This window comes from Myxine glutinosa, unplaced genomic scaffold (genome assembly GCF_964187855.1).
Source record: "Myxine glutinosa unplaced genomic scaffold, kmMyxGlut1.1 SCAFFOLD_1773, whole genome shotgun sequence".
Lineage (NCBI taxonomy): Eukaryota > Metazoa > Chordata > Myxini > Myxiniformes > Myxinidae > Myxine > Myxine glutinosa.
The window spans coordinates 41,047-63,796 of record NW_027617868.1 but is presented as its reverse complement, the minus strand read 5'-3'; the positions used below and the strand labels follow the sequence as shown (position 1 = coordinate 63,796).

Genomic DNA, 22,750 nt, shown 5'->3' with positions numbered 1-22,750 from the left:
TTGGTGAAATAGAGACAAAAGGTACCCTTTTCGAAAAATTAAGTTTATGCACAAGGAGGTGGATAAACAACATTTTTATTGCTTTGAAGTATTATTAAGTATGTTAATATATATGTGGGTAAAAGCTCAGTACCTCATACGTGCCCACAGGGTCAACCGGTGGTCTGAATTGGGAGGGGTGGGGGGGAGGGAGATGTCCACAACTTCCAAAGTAGAAGAGATAAGCAACTTCTGGCTGTGGAATCTGAAAGCCTTGCCCAGAATTAGCTTAGAAACCAATTTTCCGCTTTCTATCTCTATTAGAGTAGAAGATTCGTGTCTTCAAAAACGCGAATAAAACAAATGCGCAATTCACGAGTTGTGAGAGTGCGAAAAAGGGCCTTGGCACCCATATTTTGAGGGGCTACAAGTCGAAAACTGTTGGAGATATTGAGCTGAAACTTGAGATTAATTTGTTTACTTTGACAAGATGTCTTTTTTATTTTTTCCAGGCAAATCTGAGAGGTGTCATATGGGAAGGCATGTGAATTGATATGAAATGACCCGATAGCACGATATCTCAAATAACACGATATGGACAGATTCGGACGATAATTTGTGGACATGTTGGATGTGCGAAAAGGACCAATTGATTATATTTTGTTCAAGGTCTCAAACCAGATCCAGCCTATCAGTGGGATCCAAAACGTAAACTGTTCAGCTAGATGGAGGTATGTGCTCTACCGAGTGCCGTTCTGGTGTAATCGTTTATTTTTTTTGATTTTTTTGTATACAAGATCGAGGCTCATGTAAGAGCTAACATTAATCACAAAAACAAAACAAAAAAAAAACAGACACACAAAACATACAATAAAGGGAGTGGGAGACAAGATGGGGAGAGGGAAGCACACAAGTACAGAACAACAGCAGAGAACAGGGACAACGGGGAGATCTGTGGGAGGGAGAGGGCTTGGGGAGGAGGCATGGGAAAGGGGGGGGGGGGGGGGAGGTGAGAGAAGTATAAAACACGTGGACACTGCAAGGACTTCCAGGAAAGAAGTTCGTATTTCAAAAAAGTGGATTTGGGGTGAATTAACGGGGGTAGAAAAGATCAAGGTTTTTTGGATAAGAGATGGTGGTGAACAGCTGTTTTAAAGACCTGGAAGGAGGAGTGGGATTGAAGAGAGTGAGGGAGTTTGTTCCAGAGGCGGGAGAAAAGAGGAATGAAGGAGTGAAGGTGAGCAGAGAGTCTTGATTTTGGCAATTTCACCAGAAGATAAAATGGGGGTTTTAATGGAGATTTGTTCGATAAAATGTGAAAAAACATCATTGTTATGTTTCTTTGAATATGCATCATTACTGATCTGTGCACATACTTGGAATTCTACAACTGGGAAAGAATAGCGTTTAGATCCATACTGAAGATATGGTTGTAGCCGTGCACCTTTCGGTGTGGATGGAATTTCCAAATTTGCCCCTTCTCCCCCAGTCTACACAGGAAATGAAAAGAATATGACCAATCAGTTGCTTCATAAAGGTATTGTCATTAAGGTGATGGTGACGGTGTACGAGAATAATATAGTGTGAACTCTGTAGTGACTCCATACAAGGGATAGTACGCAGGTATAAGTTGTCTCTGATGTTCTGCTGCAGCACATGGTCAATGGAGCCCGTGGCAAAGTGTCGATTCAGGTACATGCGCAGGTCATAGGGAACAGCCCGGCCTGCAAACAAGAACAGAGAATAATTATAAACCTTGTAATGACGTCTCAACCTGCTTACATAGGCTGCTCAGTTTTGTTTGGCGAAATAACAAAAGCACAGATGCGAGGGAGTTACAAGACCTGATGATTAAATTCCTCGCTGTGATTTAGGAATGCGATTACAATATTTGTAAGATGAGTTGAAGAAACCTTTGAGAAGTGCTTCAGCCAACCTATTCAGACAAACATTCGCTGGAGTTCAAATCAGGTGTTCATATAAATGTTTAAATAATCTATTATTGCCTCCGCCACCAAAGGTGGATGGAGGTTGTTTTCACATCCGTCTGTCTGTCTGTGAACATGATAACTCAAAAGGTTATGGACGGATTCAGACAAAACTTGGTGGACAGATTGGGTGTGTGACAAAAACGAATCGATTCGATTTTGGTGAAGATCCGGATGTGGATTCGAGAATTTTAAAATCGATTCTTCCCCCATTGAGAGGTAGGGCTAAAAATGACGTATAGCACGATATTTCAAAAAGTTGTGGAAGGATTTGAACCGCTGACCTTCCAGACTTGGAGTGGACACTCTGACCAATACACCAGTCTGGTATTTACAATTATTTTGCACAAAACAGGTTGAAAATCCTGCAACTCGTATCTACCCTTTCAACCTTAACACTCTGCAGCAGCATGGAAGCACATCATCATGCCTGGTGCTGGCTTAACGGTTAAGGTGGCTGGCTTAAGATCTTCGGGTCTTGAGTTTGAGAAACTGTCGTGCCGTTGAATACCACCAGGTGGGTTGACTCAGCCTGTCGTCCTTCCGAGGCAAAATGAGAGCCAGCTTACTGGTAACAGGGGCATTGCATCAGCGACACAGCCACACTTCCAGAAAATTATGCAACCGGCAGCCACAGACTGCATACAAAACAACAACAACATCATGTGGAACAAAACCAACATAAGTTATTACAACACGACATGCAAGTCACAAAAACGTGTGGCTTCCAAAACTCCAGAAAAAAACTCCCATGCATATGTAATATGTGGATACCCCACAACTGCATTTTGAACAGTGTTTTTTAAATAATAAATAGCTTCACAATTTTTTCAAAACTTAAAGCAAAGCTAAGCAAGTTTCAAATGATAAGATTTGTGGACCCATGAGTGGCTGTGGAGGGAGGTGTGCATGTGTGTGTGTCGTTGGTTGTTATCTCCATATGTGGGTTTCAGAAGGTGGAAGGCAATTCTCCCAGGTCTCAAAGTATCCAACTCCATTTATAACTAAGGGAATATGATTCATGGACCAATTTATAAAGTTTTCTTGTTCTCAAAGTTTTGTTCCGAGGGCTCTTTTTGAGGATCGTCTCCAAGCCTCGAAAAGCTTCCAACATCAGTTAATTTGTCGTACCTAGTACACCCGTTCACTACGGGAGCGGCACGGGGAGTCATGTTATTATCCTTATTATTATCGACAATTATATTATTACTATTACTTATGTTAGATTAGGTCATTTAAAGGATCATACCGTGCATGGCAATATACTGTAACATGTTAGATCAGCTTTATGAAAGGATCAGACCATGCATAACATTATAACATTTTTTATTTTTTCTTATTTTTTTTGTTGTATACTGAATCGAGGCTCGTGAAAGAGCTAACATTTACTTCACAAACAAATCAACCAGACAAACAAAATATATAAAAAGAGGGAGCGGAAAACAAGATGGTGAGAGAAGGGGAAGCACACAAACACAACATTTGAGAGCAGGTAGATGTGTGGAAGGGAGAGGGCTTGGGGGGAGGAGGCGTGGGAAGGGGGGGAGGGGGGTAGGGAGAAGTATAAAACACAAGGACACCAAGGACTTCGAGGACAGAAGTTGGTATTTCAAAAAAGTGGAATTGGGGTGAAATTAGCGGGGGTAGAAAAGATCAAGGTTTTGGATGGGGGAAGATAAGAGATGGTGGTGAACAGCTGTTTTAAAGACCTGGAGGGTGGAGTGGGATTGAAGAGAGTTAGGGAGTTTGTTCCAGAGGTGGGAGAAAAGAGGAATGAAGGAGTGAAGGTGAGCAGAGAGTCTTGATTTTGGCAGTTTGACCATAAGAGGGTTGCAGGCAGATCTTGTGCGACCTGTAGGAATATTTGCGGGGCCGAGCCCAGAGAGAGCTGGGGGGGCAAGGCCAGAGAGGAGTCGGTAGAAGACGGAAAGACCACCAACCTGCCTGCGGTGAGTGAGTGAGAGGCCCTTGGAGTTAGCTTCATCGCGGGAGATTCCAATGATTCTGAATGCTTTGGTTTCAACAGCGTGAAGACGAGCTAGGTGTGAGGCAGGAGCACCAGCCCAGAGGGGAGAGCAGTATTCCATTGAGCTGCAGATGAAAGCCTTGTATGTGGTGAGAAGCTCAGGTGTGCCATGGAAGGACTTCGCACGACGGAGGATGCCCAGTCGGCGACTGGCTTTGGAGGCCAGATTTGAAATGTGGTTTTCCCAGGAAAGATCATGGCAGATAGTGAGACCCAAAAGCTTGAGTGACAGAACTTCTTGGAGAGGATTATTCAGAAAGTGGATGGGAGGGTTGTCCAGTCGGTCTTTTCGGAGAGACATCGTAAGAGTGTGAGATTTGTCACGATTGAAAGACATGTTCCACTTGTTTGCCCAGTCTGTGATTTTGTCCAGGTCTGCAGAGAGTGAGGAGGCTGCAGACTGCCGATCTGAGGGATGAAGAATGGAGCGACAGAGAGTAGTGTCGTCAGCAAAGAGATACAGAGGATTTTCAAGAGAGTCAGAGAGATCATTGATGAAGACCAGAAAAAGCACAGGGCCCAGAACACTGCCTTGTGGAACTCCAGCCTAAACAGAAAGAGGAGATGAGAGAAACCCATTCAGGGCCACACGTTGACTACGACTAGAGAGGAAGTCCGCCAGCCATCCACATGTTATTGTTAGATCAGCTCATTGTAAGGATCAGACCATGCATGACATTATAACATGTTAGATCAGGTCATTGTAAGGATCAGACCGTGCATAACATTATAACATGTTAGATCAGGTCATTGAAAGGATCAGACCATGCATAACATTATAACATGTTATTGTTAGATCAGGTCATTGTAAGGATCAGACCATGCAAGACATTATGACATGTTAGATCAGGTCATTGTAAGGATCAGACCGTGCATAACATTATAACATGTTATTGTTAGATCAGGTCATTGTAAGGATCAGACCGTGCATGACATTATAAGATGTTATTGTTAGATCAGGTCATTGTAAGGATCAGACCATACATGACATTGTAACATATTAGAGCGGGTGATTGAAATGACGAGACCATGCATGACATTATAAGATGTTATTGTTCGATCAGGTCATTGTAAGGATCAGACTGTGCATGACATTATAACATGTTAGATCAGGTCATTGAAAGGATCAGACCATGCATAACATTATAACATGTTATTGTTAGATCAGGTCATTGTAAGGATCAGACCATGCATGACATTATAAGATGTTATTGTTAGATCAGGTCATTGTAAGGATCAGACCATACATGACATTGTAACATATTAGAGCGGGTGATTGAAATGACGAGACCATGCATGACATTATAAGATGTTATTGTTAGATCAGGTCATTGTAAGGATCAGACCGTGCATGACATTATAACATGTTAGATCAGGTCATTGAAAGGATCAGACCATGCATAACATTATAACATGTTATTGTTAGATCAGGTCATTGTAAGGATCAGACCATGCATGACATTATAAGATGTTATTGTTAGATCAGGCCATTGTAAGGATCAGACCATACATGACATTGTAACATATTAGAGCGGGTGATTGAAATGACGAGACCATGCATGACATTATAAGATGTTATTGTTAGATCAGGTCATTGTAAGGATCAGACTGTGCATGACAGTTGTTTTTAGGTAGTAGTTTGTAGACAGCAACTACTCAGGGCAGTACTACCGTTCTGGCTTAGGAGTGCTAAGGTGGTGCTCAGAACCATCTTACACTCTCCATGTCATGATTGCTGGTCTTACTTTCTGTGTCACTCAAACTATATCTACATGTCTAGCTTCAACCTCTCTTTCTCGCAAACAAACATCATACACTTTTCGTCATACACGTTTCTTCTCTTTTATTTAAGGCCTGGCCTCAATGAGGACTATACAGAGCATATCAAAAAAAAGGTAACCCGAATTCAAAGGGTTAATATGCAAAGGTTATTTAGTTTGACAATTTACATGTGGTTTACCAATTATGAGGAGATCCTCAGCTTTCCTTTGATGCCTTTCATGCATCATTGCTGTCACACATGACCGAGTACATGTTCATTGAAAATGACAAGTTCAAATCGCATTTTTACAAGTTTGGCTAATCGATGCAAGACAGTTTGAAATGGACGCATTACTTGTCGCCTGCCAAGTTGATTATGTAAAATTGTTACGCTGGTCTGGTAATCGTCGGTTGCGTCATCCTTTGTTTAAGATGGCTATTTAAGATGGGCCTACAGTGTATGGGTTTAGAGGCAGTCTAAGTCATTGAAAAGATGGTTCAACTTACGACTGAACAGCGGACCTTCATGGTTACAACCTTTCACCAAACTGGAAGTTTGCAGTGAACTCGTGATGCTTTCAGGGAACGTTTCCCAGAACGGGAGCCTCCAGCAGCCAAAACCATCTGGGCAAATGTTAGAAAATACCAAGAGCATGGCAACAGCCTCAACAGCCTCAACAGCCTCAACCGCAACAAGGGGAATCTGGTAGGGGGCGCACTGGGCGATCGGAAATGAACATTGCAGGAGTAAGGCAGCAAGTTTTGGAGCATCCTAGCGATACCAGCGCAAGACAAAATGGGACGTGATTGCCTTCGGCAACATTCAACCGAATCACAAGACTGGACCTCCACCAACATCCATATCGGATTCACATCCAGCATCAACTTACGCCAGTGGATTTTGCCAGGAGGCTGGTGCTTGCCGGATAGTTGATAACACGTTGCGAAGCAGATGTCAATTTCCTGCGGTATCTCGTTATCGGCGACGAAGCTGCTTTCGCCATGGACAGCAAGGGCAATACCCATAATGTTCTTGAATATGCACCGACAGGACAACCCCTGGAATTTAATTTTGATACCAACATGAATCGACAAAAGTGGACTGTTTGGTTGGGACTTTGTGGAAGTGGTCAGGTGATCGGACCATTTTTCTTTCAAAGGAATGTCAATGGTAACAGGTATCTGCAGATGATCAATGAATTTACCGCAGCTGGAGGATAACTTTGAGCGACAGGTTCGTGGTGTCTTCAGGTATCTTTGGTGGGCCCAAGACGGCACCCCAGCACATCGTCTTATCGCTGTCCGAGATCGACTGAGGGAACTCTTTGGAGTTTTTTTCAACCTCACCTCAAAAGGGAACTTTTTCAACCTCACCGAGTCATCGCTCTCAACCATGCAGTGGAATGGCTGCCAAGATCACCTGACCTCACACCATGTGATTATTTCCTTTAGGGACATTTAAAGAACAAGGTGTTCGTAACTCCTCCCCGTGATCTTGACGAATTGCAGGGCCGTATTCGACATGAAGTGGATGCTTTGCGCAATGACCCGGCTATGGTGAGACGAGCAGTTCAGGGCATGCTCCGCCGCTGTGAGCTTTGTGTTGAAACGGGAGGTGGACTTGTTGAAGGTGTGGGTGCATAAAGGCCAATCATTCCTGAGAAAAGTTCACATCTGACATTCGTTTTGCACCAATTATCCTGACTTGCATCGATTAGCCAAACTTGTAAAAATGCGATTTGAACTTGTCATTTTCAATGAACATGTACTCGGTCATGTGTGACAGCAATGATGCATGGAAGGTATCAATGGAAAGCTGAGGATCTCTTCTTAATTAGTAAACCACATGTAAATTGTCAAAATAAATAACCTTTGCATATTAACCCCTTGATTGTTACGCATATTAACCTTGATTGCATATTAACCCATTGTTACGGCCCGCGGATAAGATGTTGTGTTTGCCGAGCGGATGGCCCCGCGGTCGTACAGTTACCCCGACTAACCCTATTCCCGAACGTTGGCCGGATCGCGCCACAGATATTCAATAGGGAAAAGACTAAGGCGACACGGATGTGAAGAAGAAGCAGACAAAAAGGTTGGAAATACGAATATAATTTATTTGCTATTTACAGGCTCAAAAAAACCAAGGAGAAGGAAAGATAAGAAAATAATATACAGAAGATTTTAGAGACACAGTGCAAATCGCTAGCTTATCTAAACAGTCTTAATTAACCCAAGGACAGAACAAACAGAACAAACTCACGCGGGGAATGATGATAGGACTGGCGGGAGGTGGATGGCTGGAGGGAGAGGAAAGTCCAAGGGGTCCGGCAGCACGATCGGCGTGTTTAGCAGCCACCGTTCCTTCGCGGCCCTGCTCAAAACCGCCGTCCAGGCCCCAAGCGGCTGATGAGTGTTGTTGCTGCTGTGGCCGCCGCTGCTGCTGCTGCTGTGGACGTCGCGTGCTTTGCCAGGACTACAACAGGCTTTGTGCTTCCCTGGATGATGATCTCCTTGGATTTTCTCTATGTTCTCTTGGCCCAACAACTCTTTCTCTTTCTTGGTCCGACCACTCCTCACCATCGACAACCCAACGCAACCAACGCAACCACTGACCACCACCACGCAACCAACTCCACTGACTACACAACGCCACCACTGACTCCCCACAACTTCTTGCGCGCGTGCCTTTATAGCGCCTCCGGCGATTAAGCCGCCGGCCTTCAGGACACGCCCATCGGTGTGCTCACCTCGGCCATGGTTGGTCGCGCGACCCTCTGGCTCCGCCCTTGATGACGACGGGCGGGCACGCCTTTCTTCCCCGACCCGAGCACATGTTCAATGGTGGTTTTGGAGGGGATGTAATTGGCAAATTGAGGCTTGGCCATGACGAAAGGGGAAATGGAGGTTTTTGGGAATGGGAATGAAGAATGAAGGGAATCTATCTTATTTCACTTGGTGCAATGGAGTGTCATTTTAATGGAAGACAAAGCCTTAACCTAATACACAGAATAAGGAAATAAACGACTGAACAAGGGTATTATAGTGTCCTTCAATGTATGCTTTATGGAATTAACTACCGGAACGCCCTTTGACCTTTATACACACTGGAGCAAGGAGGGCTCAGACTAAACCAGTAATTCACAACCATTTACTATACAATACAACACAATCAAAAAAACTCAATCCTCATATCCGCAACACTGCACCCTCCTCCTCTTAGGCACGTCCCTGGCCTATAACTTTAACTTAGTGTGACACGTAGGTGTAGTTCCCTCTACTTTTAACCTGACCCTGAGTGCGACAGTTTTAAAACATCAATAAATATGTCCCGCTGCTCCATTGAACCCGACCTAACAGACTCACGCCCACAGCTAACCGAATTGCGGAATGGTCTTCAAACTATACACTGACGGTGGGGAGCATTATTTACAATGACGCTACTTTATTTAAAAAACGCAACCCAGGATCTGTGATTGTTCTTTCTGGGGGGGAGACAGTCTGCTCTGCATCGACGCACCATGAAAGCACCCAAAACGCACCAAAGCACCCTCAAGCACCAATCGGTGCACAGTCATCACTGTTCAATAATAAAAATAACCAAACAACCCCTAACCCTGCAGGTGGTCTCTTGCTCTTCGGCTCCCTCTGCTGGCTATTATTATTTTCGTGGTGTTGTCATCTTCCCTTGCTGGCGGCCTATTTGCACTATTAAAATGCACCCAACGTGTCCATTTTTATTTATTTTATTTATGGCCCACAGGGCCGACTAGTGTGGTTCACCTGTGGGGCATCGGTGCCCTGTGATCAAGGTCCGCCAGCAAGATTTCGGGCCTTCATGGCCGGTTCCAGCAGAGGGGCCATGCCCCAACCCATGGGGTCCATAAGTGGTGCTCGGCCACAGACATGTGTTCCATAATGTGGTGCATCGATGCAGACAACTGGTTCTGGGAGTTCCGGGCGCACAATGGCGGACTCACGCACGCTCCCCTCGGCGCCCAGTGGCGCACAGGTCCTCATGTGGGAGACAAAAGGGGGGACAGACAGATGAGCGAGGGGTAAGGTCACAAGGGTACACATCAATAAGGCAATGCAAGGTGAAGTGCGTACGGAGAGCGAAGTGAGAAAAGCTCGTCCCTACCGTACGTCACCCCCCCTGTCACCTACACTACCCTTGCCCTTACCCCATATGTACAAAATCTTCACATTTACCAATTCGTCACTAATGTCACGTCTTCCCCATATTTCCCCTACACCAAATTCGTCTTCACAATCCCACTATCCAAAATTTGCCATCACCCAATTCATCATAAATCCTCATAAGGAGGAAGAGATGGAACATCAAGCACAATGTCACACCCACGTCATGATGCGTCTCACAATCCAAACATTTGCACAATAAAAATAATAAAACATGGCATGGTGTGGAGTTACGTCACCTCACGTGAGTGGATGCAGATGGTGCGAGGAGATCTTCATCCTAACTACTTTCTAAATGACCTTAATACACTTTACACTACCCGGGGTCTTTCCCTGCCAATCCATTGGCCAACTTACACTATGGGTTCTAAAAACCAATTCCCATTGACCAAACTGTGGTGCTTCTCAATTTGGGGTCTCACTCCCCCGATGCAACCCCCTGTGCCCTTGCACAATTTCAGGACTGGGGCGTGTAGCTCTCCCAGCAGGTCTACCCACCTGCACACCTCCACCACTGCAGTTGCCACCCGAGCTTACCTAGCTCCTCACCCTAACCTATCTAACTGGGGAACGCCCCTCCTGGCTCTGTCACCCCTCGGTGCCCTCTGGCACTGGGCTACCCGGGTCCATCCTCCGGATCCTCGGGCCCCATCCACAACAACTCTACCGGCTCCCAGAGCCCACCTGCGGCCTCACCTGGCCGACATCCTCACAGTGGTGGAGTGCCCAAACTAACTACACACACTAACAGGCTACACGCCCAGCCATTTCCACAACACTAATGCACCCATCCAAATACCATTCTTTCACCCGCACCACAGATGCCAATATCCAACCACAATTTACCTATACCCTCTACCTAACACTTACACTACCCTCCCCGGGGTATTCGTGATGGGGGTCCATCCTTCCCCCATTCACACCTTCGCACCATCCACTCCACTCCATAGTTTCCACCATACTCACTCCACGACCATCCATTCCAACACCCCATATATTCCACACTACCATGTATTCCACACTCCATGTATTTCACACAACCATTCTCCATACACCTGTTGTTGCACACCTGTGCAATCACACCTGGTGCCACCTGCACCCTCCTTCCTTCCTGGACCATTTGGTCAGCACAATACTCATCACCATCACTCACTCAAACACTGCTCCATACACCTGTTCAGTTGCACACCTGTGCAATCACACCTGTTCCTTACACACGGCATCATCTAATCTACCTGGTGCCCTGCTAACTTAGTGCTCCCCGTCTTCCCTTTAAACTAAGCACATACCACGTCATTATCATCCACACTAATCTACCTGCGTCCCCACTACAGGTATCATTGTCACTACCTAATCTTAACGTTACCTATTGTCATCTTTTCTAGATCCCTATCATTTTATCCTAACCCTCCCGGGCTAGTTTTCACTGCCATAACCCGCATAACTAGTGCTCCTTTGCCCCCGCTGTGAGGGATGGCAGAGTTGCCATCCCACCACATCGGGCATCTCCCACTATAAATTTTGCTCGTCCAAATTCAACAAATCAAAAATTTGCCAATCACTACCCATCATCTGCCAATCATTACTGCTAATCCTTTGCCAATCATCAAATTTTGTTTTTCTAATTTCGGGGCCAAAACACTATTCTCATCATCACGTCTACTCACTAGATCCTCTCGGTGCGCCAATTCACTTCTACAGCCCGGCTTTGCACAGCCGAGCAATGAATGCGGGTTGTTTGGTGCCAGCGGCTGGATGCGTCCGGCATTCGGTGCAGGGAAGGACGCTTACCCGGGCCGAGATCCCACGCACCACCTCGGCACGGAGCCATCCAATGGCCCGATCTCGACCTGCCGGAACGCCTCAACAAAAAGGGGTCGCCATGACGACCCTTTCTATCGGGCTGCCCGCTCCGCCTAGTGGAGCACGGACGCGGCCGTTCAAAGCGCGGCCCGGCGTGGATCGCGTACGGCGGTTCTTTGGAAACCGCCGTGGTTCGGATCCCCGCTGGTCCTCGCGGCACGCGAAGCTACCCGGCGCGCACCGAGGGCCCGCTTCGGCTAAATGTCATTCTAACCGCTAACCCGGTTACCGTCGATGCTTCACCTGCATGCTCACACGCATACGCTACCCCTTTCACCCTTTCTGAGCTCGGTGCTCCAACGCCGCCCGTACACCCCGCATACTTCGTCATTGCACTCGTTCTTTCGCTCACAGACTTGGTCACACACCTGACCACCGCACACCTTTGCACACACTCGTCGTTCGCACACCTCACCAACACACCTCTTCGCGCCCCCTTCTCGGTCACCTCCTCTGTGACAACCACAGGTGTGCTCCCACTTGCACACCCAACCACGTGCCTCACTACTAACTCAAGTGTGCATTCCCACACCCGCTCTACCATTCCAGGTGTGCATCCTTCCATTCCAGGTGTACATCCTCTCTCACCTGCCACAACCAACTCACGCTCCGTGTCACTCTTACCACTTTCACCACCACTCTTGACAGCGCACTCACCCTTACACTCGACAGCGTACTCTTTCCTCATGCACCTGTCCGTTACACACCTTTCTTGCGCACACTCTTGCGCACACTCTTGCGCACACTCTCCTGTTACACCCTCTGTAACACTCACCACAGGCATGCATTCCCCCTTACTCTTGACAGCGCACTCTTTCCCCATGCACCCGTCCATCACACACCTTCCTCGCGCATCCTCTTGCGCACACTCTCCCGTTACTTCCTCCGTAACACTCACCACAGGTGTACACTTTCTTGTTCCATCCTCTGTAACACTCCTCACTACGCGCTTCCATGTGCTCCCTCGCACACGCGCTATGACCAACTCACTCGCGACAGCACACTCACTCCTCGGCGCGCACTTTTTCCTCACACACCCCAGAGTCGGCCATTCTCGCACACCTCCTCCTTCGCACACCGTACCTGTCGCACACTTCACCAACGGCCTCTCACGAACACCCGGGTCCAAATCAACCCCCAAGCCGACTGAAGCTCCCCTCACATCATATACATTTCCACGTATATCGCCACTCACCTTGGCACCTCGTCTCCGCACCTCCTTCACCACCTGCAAACTCTTTATTTGGTTAGCGAGCACATCATCACGATTTGAGCACCGACCTTGCACATATTCCATCACCTCCTCCTGTATTTCTCTCTTAGTTTCTGTCCGACTCTTCTTAATTTCACTCACCCCCTCTTTCACCTTCTCTAACTTTTGCTTCACCTCTTTTATTTCCTGGTGCGTCTCCTCAATTTCGTCCTCTAAGGCTACCTTGACCGTCTCTATGTGCGTCCTCACCTCCCGGTCCTTCGTCTGCATTGCTTCTGTCACCTCGTACAACCTCATTGTCAGTCCCTCACGTACCATCTGACATTGCCTCTTCGTCGCTATCAAGTCGTCCTTGATGTCTCTTTGTGTCGCTTTTAACCCTCCTAGTACCGCAGTGTTCCTTTGTACCTGCTCCACTAACTCTGTCTGTCCCACTGTCAGCTGTTCCACCTCCTGCGTCAGGTCTTCTATGCCCCCTTGCAACCTAGCCGTCCCATTTCTCACCTCTTTCTCCATACGCTTTTCACCTCGCTTTACCTCCTCGCGTACCCCCGAGACCTCCTCACTTACACCTCGTCGTATCTCCTCTTTCATCTCCTCCATCTCTTTTGTAGATGCCACCCTCATCTGTCCCAATTCATCCCTCTGAGCATCCAATTTACCTTCTAACCCGATTTTCACCTCCTCTATCTGGTTCCCCATTTGTTTGATTTCCCGGGCGGATTGCTCCCCTATTTCCCGCAATTTGCCTTCCATTCTATCTTCTAGCCCCCTTAACCCATTTTTCACCCCTTCTATCTGATTCTCCTGGGCAGCCATTCTATTTTCCACCCCCGTTAACCCATGTTTCACCCCTTCTATCCCATTGTCTAACCCCTCAAATTTCTTGTCTAACCCCTCAAATTTCTTGTCTAACCCCTCACCGGTACCCCTCACTTCGTCCCTCATTGCCCCCATTTGCCCCCCCATTTCTCCCATTTGGCCCCCCATCCTATCCATTTTTGCATTCAGTTGGGTCAAGAATAATCTGAGGTCAAACCCAGTTTGCCCAGCGTCCCCAGCCGCCACCGCGGGCTCGCCCTCCGCGGCGCCGCTATTTTGGGACCCTTCAACCACGTGCGCGAGAGCGCCATTTTGCGCGCCTGAAACCTCCTCAACCACCTCCTCATTGCCCTCCTCCACATACATTTCCCCCAGGTCCTGGGTCGATTCTACTCCGTCTATCTCTCCCACCGACATCCAGTCACCTTGACCAGCCATGGCGCGATTTCAAAATTCGGGTTTTGTCTTTAAAACAATTTCAGCAGCTTGTAATTTTGAGCGCGTTACGCGTGCTTCGGGTCCATTCCCGCTCCCGACACCAATTGTTACGGCCCGCGGATAAGATGTTGTGTTTGCCGAGCGGATGGCCCCACGGTCGTACAGTTACCCCGACTAACCCGATTCCCAAACGTTGGCCGGATCGCGCCACAGATATTCAATAGGGAAAAGACTAAGGCGACACGGATGTGAAGAAGAAGCAGACAAAGGTTGGAAATACGAATATAATTTATTTGCTATTTACAGGCTCAAAAAAACCAAGGAGAAGGAAAGATAAGAAAATAATATACAGAAGATTTTAGAGACACAGTGCAAATCGCTAGCTTATCTAAACAGTCTTAATTAACCCAAGGACAGAACAAACAGAACAAACTCATGCGGGGAATGATGATAGGACTGGCGGGAGGTGGATGGCTGGAGGGAGAGGAAAGTCCAAGGGGTCCGGCAGCACGATCGGCGTGTTTAGCAGCCGCCGTTCCTTCGCGGCCCTGTTCAAAACCGCCGTCCAGGCCCCAAGCGGCTGTTGAGTGTTGTTGCTGCTGTGGCCGCCGCTGCTGCTGCTGCTGTGGACGTCGCATGCTTTGCCAGGACTACAACAGGCTTTGTGCTTCCCTGGATGATGATCTCCTTGGATGTTCTCTATGTTCTCTTGGCCCAACAACTCTTTCTCTTTCTTGGTCCGACCACTCCTCACCATCGACAACCCAACGCAACCAACGCAACCACTGACCACCACCACACAACCAACTCCACTGACTACACAACGCCACCACTGACTCCCCACAACTTCTTGCGCGCGCGCCTTTATAGCGCCTCCGGCGATTAAGCCGCCGGCCTTCAGGACACGCCCATCGGTGTGCTCACCTCGGCCATGGTTGGTCGCGCGACCCTCTGGCTCCGCCCTTGATGACGACGGGCGGGCACGCCTTTCTTCCCCGACCCGAACACATGTTCAATGGTGGTTTTGGAGGGGATGTAATTGGCAAATTGAGGCTTGGCCATGACGAAAGGGGAAATGGAGGTTTTTGGGAATGGGAATGAAGAATGAAGGGAATCTATCTTATTTCACTTGGTGCAATGGAGTGTCATTTTAATGGAAGACAAAGCCTTAACCTAATACACAGAATAAGGAAATAAACTACTGAACAAGGGTATTATAGTGTCCTTCAATGTATGCTTTATGGAATTAACTACTGGAACGCCCTTTGACCTTTATACACACTGGAGCAAGGAGGGCTCAGACTAAACCAGTAATTCACAACCATTTACTATACAATACAACACAATCAAAAAAACTCAATCCTCATATCCGCAACAGTATCAATGGAAAGCTGAGGATCTCGTCTTAATTAGTAAACCACATGTAAATTGTCAAAATAAATAACCTTTGCATATTAACCCCTTGAATTCGGATTACCTTTTTTTTGATACGCACTGTATAGTCCATGACAGGAGCCTCCAACATTAAAAAAAAAATTTATGACATGTTATTGTTCGATCCAGTCATTGAAAGGATCAGACCGTGCCTCACCATTCTAAATTCCCGAAAGTATAATTTACTTCCGTGAGAGTGTCGGGGGGAGAGTTGGCGGGCAATATCGCAAATCACAAAACTCCTTGGAAGACCTCCACGGAAGCTGTAGGAAGTGTGGGTGGTGTTATTAACCGTCGTGACCTTATGTAGACTACAATAGATCTACGATCAGGTGTTTCGTTGACGTGATTAGCATAGACTGATGTGCGGATTCCTCCAAATTTATTTCACTTTAGTGTATAACAGCATTAACAACTATTTAAAAACGTAATCAAACATGTTTGTGGTTTATAATATTTTTACTTCTGGTCGGCCGTTGCTCTCACAAAAACGGTATGATAAGCTAATTATACATGTTATCACGGCAGGAAAAACACCTTGGGGAGGTGGGATATTATTAGTATGATTAATATTGTTTTGTAATCATAACATTTATAATAAGCTATTATTATCAATTTTGTTATTGAAAGCGTCTTTCTTTGGAAAAACGCGACGATAATCTTCTTCTTTGGAAAAACGCCACGATAAAGCTAATTTAACATTGATATACACCTCAACATGCAACCCCATTGAGGACAATGGCAGGGAAAACCCACTCGGGAGAGAAAACCCCCTTGGGGAGGGGGCAAATGAATGTGCTACAACCTTCATTGTGTAACCCTTAGTCATCCTGTCAAGTTTGGTTGAGATTGGATAAGCAACGACAGAATGTATTGGGGTCAAAAATTCATCAGACAGACAGACACCAAATGGTGTATTTTAGTATGATATTCTCAGGGATGTTTTTAGCTGCGACGAGCAGCTCTATGAGAGGACCGCGTTGTTGTTCTTGTTGTTGGGGTGCCTTTTTGAATAGCGCATGCGCATACACTCGGACGTGCGTTGGTATGAGGTAAGAACATCGCGGACTAAAATCGCGATTTGTTTGAACAAACCAAAATAAATTTAGCAACAAAGACAACATGAATGTTTTCATATCAATCTCGTTTCACAGAACTTGACACAAATTAGGTGTAATTATTGAATAGCGCATGCGCATGCACTCGGACGTGCGTTGGTATGAGGTAAGAACATCGCGGACTAAAATCGCGATTTGTTTGAAGAAACCAGAATAAATTTAGCAACAAAGACAACATGAATGTTTTCATATCAATCTCGTTTCACAGAACTTGACACAAATTAGGTGTAATTATTGAATAGCGCATGCGCATACACTCGGACATCCCTTACCGACCAAGCCCGTTTCAAATTATCCCTCTGCCACCCAGAATTAACATTAATAAATAACATTAATGAATTAACATTAACAGAAATAACATTCACGTCCATACATTATATGTAATCAGTTGATGAAGCATGTTGCATCACAAAACAAAGGACAAGACCAGAACTGAAAGACAAAAAGACGCTAGTGGCTAGTGCATGTGTATAATTTAATGACTGGTCGAATTTGGTAGCGCATATTGCAACGGATATCCTCATAATTCTACACGTCGCAGCTGGTAACCACACTGTGGTCATTTTTCTCTTGTTTTTTAAAAAAGATCTCCGCAAGGTTCTTTTTTATCATTCCCGTTACTGCAATAATCACTAGTACAATTTCAGTGCTCTTCAGATTCCAGGATCTTTTCACTTTATTTTTGAGGTGTGTGTGTGTGTGTGTGTGTGTGTGTGTGTGTGTGTGTGTGTGTGTGTGTGTGTGTGTGTGTGTGTGTGTGTGTGTGTGTGTGTGTGTGTGTGTGTGTGTGTGTAGGAAGAGGGTAGAGGAGTTGATGGGGGTGGATCCATGAAACATTTCAATGGAATCCTGTTTGTGGAAGATGTGGTGTTGTCATTGTTTTGAGCATGGAATTTTAAACAGAAAACAAAATGTGGGAACTAAACTGATAGTACTTCCATCAAGACAAATTATGTGAATCTTGCACTTGCAACAGCTAATTGGAGAACTAAAAAATATCTATCACACATAAGACACAAAAAGTGAATTAAATGGAAACTTGGACATAGGAAGCCATTAGGACGATCATACTATTATGTTTGTGGGTAGGGCATATATAGATTTAGGTAGATCTGTATAGGTATCATGCTCCGGTTGTCGTGGGTAGCTAGAACCATCTTGATGTAAATAAGTAGAGGACCTGTCTAGACCAGATGTCGGATAAGTTGGGTTTGTGTCCCCGCCACGGGGGTGGGGCTTGTTAACTAGCGTAGTGATTATGCTAATTCCATTGTATGTCGTTCCCCCTGTGAACATCCCGGTGTCCCTTATGGCAATACATTCCATAGACATTAGATCGGCCCATTAGCACAACACATTAATTAATTCCCCGCCGCCACAATGACTGACCGAAAAGACCAACAGGAAGCGGCCGCGTACAATGGCGCCATGGCAGGCAGACATCCTGCAAGGCAGGCTGAGGCCACGCCCACTGCACGATGGATTGACATCAGGGTTTTGATGGGAAGATTGCACCATGGGGTAAGAAGCTGGCCACTGATTGGTGGAAGGAAGGTGGAAGGAAGCGGCAGACTGATTGGCCACCGACCGATGACACCTCGGCCAATCAGTGAGGAAGGCGCGAAGGGCTACAAGTAAGCGACGCACTGGTCGGAGGAAAAGCGAGCTGACGTCAGAAGACCGCCAGTAAAACCTCTCGCTCGCCGGCATTTTGAGCTCTTCCCTTGGCCCTTCTCGCTTTGGTTTCTTCCCTGCCCGGACCTCCCTTCTGCCTTTGCCTTTCGTTCCTGGTTGGACCTTTCCTTTGCGAACCGCGAATTGCCTGCGTTATGATGGATGTTGGAGAGATGTTGGAGCGCCGACGATCCTCTTGCCCGGCATTCACGCACGGGACCTCGCGGGCGATCGCGCAGGTCGCGAGGCTTGCCGGCAGCGGCGTACGTGAGCCTGACGGAGAGCAAACACCACGGAGCCTGGATGATTCCTGACGGACGCTACATCCAGGGACAGATAAGCTCGCATCCACAAACAACGTTTCTTTTATTTATCCTTACCGTTGTCTTGTATTTGAAGTGAGGTGTGGGGACGTCCCAATTTAGAACATTTATCTTTCGTCATGTTTCATTGTTCTCGGTTCCGTTTAATAAATATTTATTTTTATTCTATAAATTCCGTGTTCGTTTGTGAATTACTTTTTGCAGGTGAAGACATCGTCGGACCGTGAAGGTAAGCGGCATTCTCCCCCCAACCCCCCTTCTCGTGTATGATCCGCCATTGAATTGATTGTCGCCTCGTTAAGCTCGATTCCATCTGTGGACGCTCTGTCTTAACTGAGAGCTGTCCACACGACAATACCTAATCTTTACTAACAGACATCATCAACTTTAATTATTAACTTACCTTTCTTTACGATACTAACTAACATTCTTCCCATTCCATCTACCTCCCATTTACAGTTATAGGCAGGGAATTTGGCCAAGGTAAAGGCACACAATGAACTTCTCCTTTTGAGAGATATTGCAGGATCTTTAATGTCCACAACCTAAATTAGATAATGTCCACAACCTAAATTAGATAATGTCCACAACCTAAATTAGATAATGTCCACAACCTAAATGCGATGGGACAGCTGGCTTTTGCAGGCCCATCCTAAGGTCGGCATGCTCTGAGATAGTGCCCGTTGTCGGCATTTCATTAGAACAGTAGTTTTAAAGATGGGTTTTGAACACGTTGGGGGTCAAACCCAAACTATACATCTCGACAGTGAGCACCCTACCAACCGAGCTTTCATTTCACCTCACAGTGGAATTTTAATATGAAATCACAGGCTCACAAGGCCAGAACTTTGACTGTGACAGCAGGCAGGATATTAGGTTTGTTATCAGAAAATTATTATTTAAGATTGCAGCCATAAAGTTTGAAACAAACTTCTGATCATCGTAGCCTAACTGTAATGACAGCACAAACCCCTTACACAATGGCTTGGGCAGCCTCAAAACCTTGGAATTTTTCAACCTCACCGGCTTTTATCAACTTCAAACGTAGAGGCTCAGAGCAGTTGGCAATAATGGCAAGCACGTCTCGATTCGTCAATCCCCCCAAAGGTGTTCCGTTGGCCTCAAGAATGATGTGGCCAGACTTTGGGATGGAACCACCGACATTCGGGATGTCGGGCACCGGATCACCCACATAGGGAAAGCGAGCAACTTGAGCGCCACCAACGATGGAGAAGGGCAGCCGTCCATCAGGTGGTCTTGCCACAGTTATCTCGTGCACTCTACTGCTCCAGTGCTTCATTGTTGCATCTAAATAGAATATAGACAAAAAAGGATTAAAAAAAGACGTGAAAATACATGGATATGCTACGAGCATGTGGCAACATTGCATGAGTCTTGGATGTACATTTTGTAAGTTAGGATTTTAAATCAAATTATCACAAACCATTATAAGTCATTATAACAACTGTGTCTGTTGGAGGTATTGCGTTGCATTACCATTGCTCCTCCCTTGAGTAATGAGTGCAATATAACTGTTATTTTTCTTTTAAGTCTACCAAGACCCTTAAGACCACCAAGACTATGAAAGACCACGAAGACACAAAAGACCCCGAAGACCCTTTAAGACCCAAAAGACCCAGAGGACCCAAAATAACCAGAAGACCCCAAAGACACAAAAGACCCTGAATACCCCAAAGATACAAAATACCTTAAAGACCCAGAGGACCCAAAATACCCCAAAGATCAAAAGACCCAAAGGACCCAAAACACCTTGAAGACCCTAAAGGTCCAAAAGACCCCAAAGACTCAAAAGACACTGTCGATCCGGAACACCCAATATACCCCGACGACCCAAAACATCCTGCAGACCCAAAAGACTCCAAAGACCCAAAAGACCACAAAGACCTAAAATATTCAAAAGAACCCAGAAACCCTTAAAGACCCCAGAGACCCAAAATACCCAAAATATCCAGAAGACCCCCCAAAAACCCAAAGACCCCAAAAACCCTTAAAATACCCAAAAGACCACGAAGACCCAAAATACCCAAAGGACCCTGAAGACCCTAGAGTCCCAAAAGACCCTAAAGTCCCAAATGACCCTGAAGACCCAAAATACCTAAAAAAAACCTTAAAGACAATGATAACCCAAAAGACCATGAAGATTTAAAAGACCCCAAATATCCCGAAGACCCTTAAAGACCCAAAATACACTGAAGACCCTTAACGACCCAAAATACCCAAAATACCCCCTAAGTCCCAAAATACTCTGAAGACCCAAAAGACCCAAAAGATTCAAAATACCCAAAAGTCCCAAAAGACCTTAAAGACCCCAAATACCTAAAAGATCCTGAATATCGTGCAGACCCAAAATACACTGAAGACCCTTAAAGACCCAGAAGACCCAAAATTCCCCAAATACCTGTAAGACACATAGGACCCTTTAGACCCATTAGACCTCAAGATCCTAAAGACCCCCAAGACCCTTAAGACCACTTTTACCTTTAAGACAACCCTCCCTCCCTGCCAATATTACAGCGGGGCCTTCGCTCAAACCTGACTGATCTCTCCATACAGGTTGCTTCTGACAATCCAGACTTGATCTGCTTAACAGAGACTTTCCTCCTTCAAGATGTCTCTGATTCCTTAATATCTCTTCCTGGTTACTCCCTCCTCCGGTATGATAGACCTGAGCCTCGTCCTGGTGGTGGGGTGGCTATGTTTATCAAAAACTCTCTTCCTCACTCTCCTTGCACTGCCCTCTCTCCTCCTCACCCCCAGGAGTACCTCTGGCTACGGCTTCCTCTCCGCTCCCACCTTTTGTTCATATGTGTTCTGTACCATCCTCCAAACAGTGATGACTCCATTTACATTTCACTGTCTGACAACATGGACGAACTTCTATCCACTCATCCCAACTCTCTCTTCCTCATATGTGGTGACTTCAACTGTCATCATGCCAGCTGGTTGGGTGTGGGTTCCTCTCTCACCAGTCATGGCACCTCAGCAAAGGACTTCTGTGACTCACTGGGATTGACACAATCTGTCAATTTCCCGACCCGGATCTCAGCCAATGGAGTATCTTCTCTTCTAGACTTGGTTATGACAAACTTCCCTGCTAATGTCTGCTGCTCCTCTTCTGCTCCAATCGGTTCTTCTGATCATGTGCTTGTCAAAGTGGACATCTCTCTGGCCATTCTCAGAGAGCCTCCTCAGCGTCGATGAGTCTGGCATTTCACTCAGGCCGACTGGGACGGTCTTCAAGCAGCCATCAATCGTCTGGATTGGTCTCCCATCTCCACTGCCTCTGACATCAATTCTTCCTGGGAATTCTTCCAAAGCAAACTGCTCTCTCTCATGCACAGATTTATCCCATCTCGTCTTCAGTTGTCTTACCCTTCCTCCCGTCCATTGTACACTGAATCTTGTGGTGAGGCAGTTGCCCTGAAACAACTTGCCTTTGCCTCTTGGAAGGCTAATCCAACTGAAGGCAATCTCAGTTCCTTCCACCAGGCTCGGAACAAGTGTGTGTCTACCCTCAGGAGTGCCAGGAAGAACTATCTCTCCACACTCAAGAATGAACTCTCAAACCTGTCTCCTTCCTCCAAATCCTGGTGGCATCTTAGTGTAGCAGCATAGCAAACCTGTTGTGCATTTTGTGATACAAGCACCAAATTTGGTACACTAGTAGACTATCATATTATGAAAAGATCTGGATATTGGGCCATCTCAGATTCAGAGATTTGATTTTTGCAAGATTTCGATTCGATTGGGATCGAAGAGAACACCTTCTTCGTCTTCTGTACAGTGAAGTTGCCAGCCCTGAATTCTCTGGCTACATCTGGGTGCTTCATTGGGAGTGCAACCGTGTCCCTCAGGTGAACAGGGACCCACCTGGCATAGTGTGTGTGGTC

General features: G+C 46.2%; 1 protein-coding gene across 1 annotated transcript in view; it reads right to left on the bottom strand.

The window, feature by feature from the left end:
- The window catches only part of LOC137424594 (membrane-associated guanylate kinase, WW and PDZ domain-containing protein 3), a 48,277-nt gene extending 28,135 nt beyond the window's left edge, over positions 1 to 20,142 (bottom strand). Inside the window, exons 1-2 of the mRNA XM_078769247.1 lie at positions 19,863 to 20,142; positions 1,587 to 1,703 (exon numbers count right to left, since the gene is read on the bottom strand). Of these exons, the coding sequence (XP_078625373.1) occupies positions 1,587 to 1,703; positions 19,863 to 20,139 (394 nt within the window). The 5' untranslated portion in view covers positions 20,140 to 20,142. The remainder of the gene's footprint in view (positions 1 to 1,586; positions 1,704 to 19,862) is intronic.
- Between the last annotated feature and the right edge of the window lie 2,608 nt (positions 20,143 to 22,750).